The sequence below is a fragment of the Micromys minutus genome (assembly GCF_963924665.1).
Source record: "Micromys minutus genome assembly, chromosome: 7".
Lineage (NCBI taxonomy): Eukaryota > Metazoa > Chordata > Mammalia > Rodentia > Muridae > Micromys > Micromys minutus.
Window position 1 is genome coordinate 1,628,849 of NC_137976.1, and position 6,669 is coordinate 1,635,517.

The 6,669-nt window shown below is 45.2% G+C and overlaps 1 protein-coding gene across 1 annotated transcript; it reads right to left on the minus strand.

Annotated features, from left to right (window-relative positions):
* Positions 1-202: 202 nt before the first annotated feature.
* On the minus strand, positions 203-1,129 carry B3GALT5 (beta-1,3-galactosyltransferase 5; the record flags this gene model as incomplete). The annotated part of the gene is made up of 1 exon (XM_080918991.1): positions 203-1,129. One exon carries the CDS (start codon positions 1,127-1,129, stop codon positions 203-205), a length of 927 nt encoding a protein of 308 aa, XP_080775117.1.
* Between the last annotated feature and the right edge of the window lie 5,540 nt (positions 1,130-6,669).

Here is a 6,669-nt window from a genome sequence, read left to right on the forward strand (position 1 = left end):
CCGAGATCTGTTATTGCTCTGGGTGCGGAGTGGGAGGGAACAAGTCATTCCTCAGCTTTTGTGTTTATCCTATCTCCTATGGCATCGAGGACATTCTCATCCTCTCTTTACCCCAGACAGTTCCCAGCCAGACCATCCCAGATCTTCCCAAACCATCACCAAAAGTCATCAGAAGTTTGTCCTAGGCGCCACCAGGTTCCCCTCAGACCTCAGGACAGTCCTGGTCTTGCGCGCTCTCCAGAGCCTGCCAATAAGTGAGCAGGTCCTGGGGCTTCATAAAATGGCACGCCACGATTTTCTGAAAGCGACACACAGAGAAGCGTAAACCACCGGGGAAGAATGTCTGTTTGGTGTGGAGCTCCTCAGGCCGGATCTTCAGCTTGGCCAGACAGAGCCCAACAAACACATCCTCTAGCTTGATGAACGGAACATTCTCTGAGACGTTGTATACTTGGATCGCCACGTCGCTGGAAAAGACGTAACCAGTTCCGGAACAAAAGGGCGGGTACCTGTCCCAAGGATATTCGAACTTACTGACAAACCACTTGTTAAACTTCTGCCTGATGGGAAAGTCGTGGGGCTTTATGTAACCTGTGAAGAACCTAGTCGTTTTGTTTTTCTTTAGCAGCAGTTCGGTCAGATAGCCAACATTCACAAACATGTCTGAGTCCGTTTTCATCACAAAAGCTGTCTGGGGGCAAAAGTGGTAGACCCATTCCATGCCCATCATGGTCTTCAGGGTCAAGTTAAAATAGGCGTCCTTGAAATCCTTCTGGATGATGTCACGGTGCTGCGCGCTCTCCAGCGTGGTGGCGTCCATGTCCTCGGTGCTGTCTGAGGACCCCAGAAGGAAGAAGGTCCTCACGGGTTGGCCCCTCACCGATGTCTCTCTACCCCACGTCTTGCGGATGGCCATGCGAGCGGCCAGCTGCTTGTGGGATGAGGTCACCAGCAGCACAAGGAAAGGAGGCTTCTGCTTGCAGTCTATATCCGGAAGCTGCAGGAACTTCCCGTGACTTTTCTTGAAAACAAACGGGAGTTCTTTGAAAGACTCCATGCTGAAGTACAGGCAGAGCGCGCCCATCATGAGAATGGAAGCGTAAATTAGCCTTGTCTTCATGTGAGCCATCTGAAAGAGTAAAGACAAACGGCCAGGCCTGAAAATACCAGGGTAGAATAACACAAACCTGAACACAGACTAAAAATTTTAGAGCTTACCAAGAAAGTTCCCAACAAAAAGGAAAAATAAATGTTTAAGGACATAGAATTGTGAATCGGTGCAAACATCACACGTTATATTTGTTCAAGGAATTATATCAAACCCCATTCATACACAATTTAAAAGATGAACTTTTAAAAAGATACTGAGTTGATGTGCCAGGTAGGTGAGATACATGAAGAGATGCTCAGTTTTGTAAACTCTGGCATCTTTCAGAACAGAAATGGAGACCATACCTCAATAGGGAGGCACAAAGGGCTGCCTAATACTTTGGCTCACAGTACCACGCCTGGGATTCTAGACACTGGTCCCCATTCTGTGGACAGCCAGTCTCTCACTCATGGCCTATTCAGAATCCATGACAAAGAATGCCACAAAGTAGCTGGGCAGCCAGCGGGTCTGGAAGCGGTGCATTCTGGGTGTAAGAATCTGAGTTCCTGACAGGCCCATGTGTTTGAACTCTCACAGCTGATGGTGCAGTTGAAGAAGAGTACAGAGTATTTTATGATGGAGCCCAGCTCCATCAACAAGAAATGAATTCTTGGGGATAAGCATTCCCTTTATGACACCATCCACTACATGTCCTCTCTCTGCCTCCTGACCCACGAGGTGCGAGCAAGCAACCTCACACTCCTACTGCTCCTGGTGGCATGGATGTCTTCCTACTGGCAATGGAGTATAACCTCAAATCATGCTCCAAATAAGTCCTTCCTCTGTTGCCATCAATCATTAGGTGTTCAACCACGGCAATGTGAAAAGTCGTGACATAGAGATGCATCCAATTCTCTGATTTGCATAATCACCTTGAAATTCTAGAAACCTGTGAATGTTTTAAGGTTACTCTTTAAACCCTCCAATCTGGTTTTCTTTCAGCATCTGCCTGTTCTGCTTTCTCAGTGAGTTTGGGAATAGCTATGTTAGTGCAGCAACACTAAGAAAGACACTCACCTTTGGGGGTAAGAGCTCAGGTCTGTCCAGAGGGCTAAGCACAGGGTAGAAGCCAAGAGGAAATAAATTCCTTTTGAAGAACAGCCAGTGAGTGAGGTTCCACCCTACCTCCTGAGACAACCTTTCGGACTTGGCTTGTCTACCAAAAATGATAATTGTGTCTTTCAGGAATCACTAAAAAAAGGAAAAAATAGAGTTTAAGTTGTTCACACTTTACTAGAGGACTTGACACTTCCCCCTCCTGGTGTGACCTTGAGCTGCAGCCCTAGCCTCGGGTCTGTCAGTCACTTCTAAAATGGGTATAACTGAGACACAAAGCCAACTACATGCGTAACCTGCCTACAACAACAAATATCTGAGAATCCTCTTGAGCCTCACAGGTGAAGATGGGACTTGTGGCAGTTTGAATGAGAATGGCCTCCACTGGCCTGTATGTCTGAACACTTTTTCATCAGTTCCTGGAACTGTTTGGGAAGGACTGGGGGTATGGCCTTGTTAGAGGAGGTGTGTCACTAGGGGTGGGATTTAATGTTTCAAGAGTCCCATGCTCTTCCCAGTGTGCTCTCTTTCTACCTCATCATTATGGATCTACAAGTGAACTCTAAGCTGTTCCAGCCACCATGTCTTTGATCTGCCATCATGGACTCTAACCCTCTAAAACTATAAGCCTCAGTGTATGAGTTCCTTTGCTCATGGTGTTCTGTCACAGCAAGAAAAGGTTAAAAAAAATTGGTACCAGGAGAAGGATAAAGCTGAACAGACCTGACCTTGTTGGGTTCTGGAGGAATGTAGAAGACAATGGGACTTTGGACTAGGAAAGCTGTTGAATACTGTAAGATGAGCTCAGTGGGCCATCCTAGTAGGAGGGTGAAGGACAGTTCCATGGACTGTGGTGGTCTACCTCAAATTTCAGAGGAGAACAATATTAGTAGCCCAGGTAGAGACAATTCTTGCAATTTTTTGGTTTTTGCAAATAATGTATTTGATTTCTACCCTTGTCATAAGAATCTTCCAGACTGGCAGATTTTATCCAATGAAAGTTGAAGATCAAGAGATTGATTTCACTGGCAGAGGAGATTTCAAGACTCCTATGCAAATACACAAATACAAAATGAACAGTCTGAGGAGAAAAAAGACACCAGGGAATTTAATGTTGGGGCCAAGGCGTATGCTGAAAGAGATAAGGAGATTGTCTTAGTTAGGGTTTTACTGCAGTGAACAGACACCGTGACCAATGCAAGTCTTATCAAGGACAATATTTAATTGGGGCTGGCTTATAGATTCAGAGGTTCAGTCCATTATCATCAAGATGGGGATATGACAGTATCCAGGCAGGCATGGTGCAAGAGGAGCTGAGAGTTCTACATCTGAAGGCTGCTAGTAGATAAATGACTTCCAGGCAGCTAGGGTGAGGGTCTTAAGCCCACATCCACAGTGATACACCTACTCCAACAAGGCCACACCTCCTAACAGGGACTCTCCTTAGGCCAAGCATATACAGACCATCACAGAGATTAAAAGAAAGGCCTGATCCAAAGTGAAATAAGGGGGTGGGAGGTGTCCTCAGGGCAGGCCTTTGAGAGGAAAGGGCATTGGGAATTTTTTGCTCCTAAAAAGCAACAAAGGAAAGCTACTGCAAATATGATTCTAGGGGGCTAGCCAAACTTGAAACTGTTGTCCATGTGGTTCAGAGTCATGAAAAGTACATGGGTAAAGGGTTGTAGAGTCTTCCTTTGGGCTTAAGGAGAGCTGCTGAGGCTAGAGACGTCCCTTCATGAAGGCCTGAGAGAACTAGAAGCCCTGAGAGGCCATTGCATGAAGTCAGGCAAGTGAAGCCTGGGTTGAATGGAGACCCCAAGATGTCGAACATGCCAGAGCTGTGGGTATGTACCAAAGGGAGCTGCACATGGGGAGTAAAACATGAGAAAACTGTATGTTGCACGGGGAAAAGCTGGAAGGGGAAAGCCAGCTAAGCTCAGTGACATTGGATATAGAAGCACAGGATTTGGAGTTGGCTGTGCTGAACTTGCTTTTCATCCAATATGTCTTCACTATGCCCTTTGCTTCCTTTGGGAATAGTAATATATATTTTCCGCCATTGTGTGTTGGAAATATGTGATATGGTTTTCAGTCGATTTTAAAGGCGTTATTATAAAGAGATTGCCTTATCTTGAGACTGTGGAAGACTATGGGGACGTAAATTGGACTAAATCCATTTTTCAGTATTGATGTGGCTACAAACCTATGGGGTTTGACTGGACTATGACAACTTGAGTGAGAATAGCTCAGAGCAATATTCTCAGAGGACCTGAGTTCAGTTCCTAGTACCCATGTTAGGCAGTTCACAACCTGTAACTGTTACCTGTAACTCCAGCTCCAGGAAATCTGACACCCTCTTCTGGCCTTCGCAGGCAATTATATTCTATGCACAAACCCACACAGAGACACAGACGTATACACATAATTTCAAAATTAAATAAAAATACATTTTTAAAACTCATACTTGTGCACACGAGGTGTGGTGTGTGTGTGTGTGTGTGTGTGTGTGTGTGTGTGTGTGTGTGTGTATGTACACCACAGTGCATGTGTGGAGATCAGACAAGAACTTAAGAACTTGCTAGGAGCCCAGTTCTCTCCTTCTATCTTGTGGGCACGGGTCTCACGTTGTCATGGTTGATGGCAGGTACCTTCACTCCAAGGTGCCTTTTTTCTAGATGCTTCACAAAGACTGAAATTCCTAGGAGCAAACGCTCTGCTCCCTCACTGCATACAAAGATACCCAATGGCAGCCCATGGGCAAAGCAGAGGGCACACCCAATGCCAACTCTCCCTGGGTTTCCTGTTCCCATAAGGAGTTGGACCATTTTCTCCTATCCACAACAGAATTACCAAGAAGCTATATCCAAAGTTGCACCCTCAGTATCCTGTGAACAGAATAAATATTGCACCTTGAATTGTAAGAATCAGGCACCTTCCTCTCAGAAATTAGAGTTTGAAGGATACTAGAGCTGTCAGGAATGTAGATTAGGACAGCATTTTTCTGGAGAGACAGCGTACCCCTAGATTGTAGCCCCAAGCTTCTAGTATACAGAAACAGGAGGTCACTGTGTATAGTGTCAACCAAATGTGAGCACTACGGCAGAAGTGGGTGGCTGACCTTAGCCCACTAAATCTTTAAGCTATGCAATCTGAAAAGATCCATTCCACTGAATGGAGTGGAGGGGAGTGGCTAAGGACGAGAGGACAGGACACAGAAAGAAAATTAACTCACAGCTCACCACAGTTTGAAGCCAGAGAAGAGCAATGGCTCCCCTAATGAATCCCATCCCAGGATGACCAGGCAAGACGGAGCCACCCTTTCTCTGGAAAAGACTTTTCCATGGTTTCAAGGAAGGCAGTTCACTGGCAGACACCATGCAGGAGGAACGGCAAAAGGCAACAGTGCTTCCTAGACATAGATTGTTCGATGCTTTGTGCAGCTGCAATGAATGGACCTTGAGAGGCATGGCCCTGGGGGCCTCATCTCCTAATTGCTTCTTACTGCTGCTGAGCCTTCCCACATTTGTCATTTCTGTATTCCTCATATACATTGTTATTGGGTATGGGGAGACCCTCACTGCCTATACTCTGGTATGATTGCTTCCTGGGAGACCCAAAAATAAACCCACACACCTACAGACACTTGATTTTATTTTACAAAGAAGCCAAAACCATACAATGCAAAAAGAAAGAGCATCTTCGACACATGGTGCTAGTCTTACTGAATGTCTACCTGTAGGCAAATGCAAATAGATCTATATTTATCACCCTGCACAAAACTCGAGTGTGAGTGTATTGAAGACCTCAATACAAAATCAGATACATTAAATACAATAGAACAGAAAGTGGGGAACAGCCTTGAACTCATTGGTACATGAGACAATTTCCTGAATAGAACACCAGTGGCTCAGGCCCTAAGATCAACAATTGATAAATGGGATCTCAGAAAACTGCAAAACTTCTGTAAGGCAAAGGACACCATCAATAGGACAAAATGACAGCCTACAGATTAGGAAAATACCTTCACCAACCCTACATCTGTCAAAGGGATAATACCCAAAGTGTATAAAGAATTGAAGAAGTCAGACACAAACAAATCAAATAACCCAATTTTAAAATGGGTGTATTAGTCGAGGTTCTCTAGAGTCACAGAATTTATGGAATGCCTCCATATGTTAAGGAAATTTACTGGAATGACTTACAGTCTGCACTCCAACTAACCTAACAATAGACAGCTGTGAATGGAAGTCCAAGAATCTAGTAGTTTCTCAGTCCCACAAGCCTAGGTGTCTCAGCTGGCCTTCTGTAGAAGCTGGAATCCTAAAGAAGTAGGTTCCAAGAGATGTGCTGGCCAGTAAGTGCAAGCAGGCAAAGAAGAGAAAGACTTCCTTCTTCCAACATCCTTATGTAGGCCTCCAGCATAAGCTATGGCCCAGATTAAAGGGCTGTACCACCATGCCTGA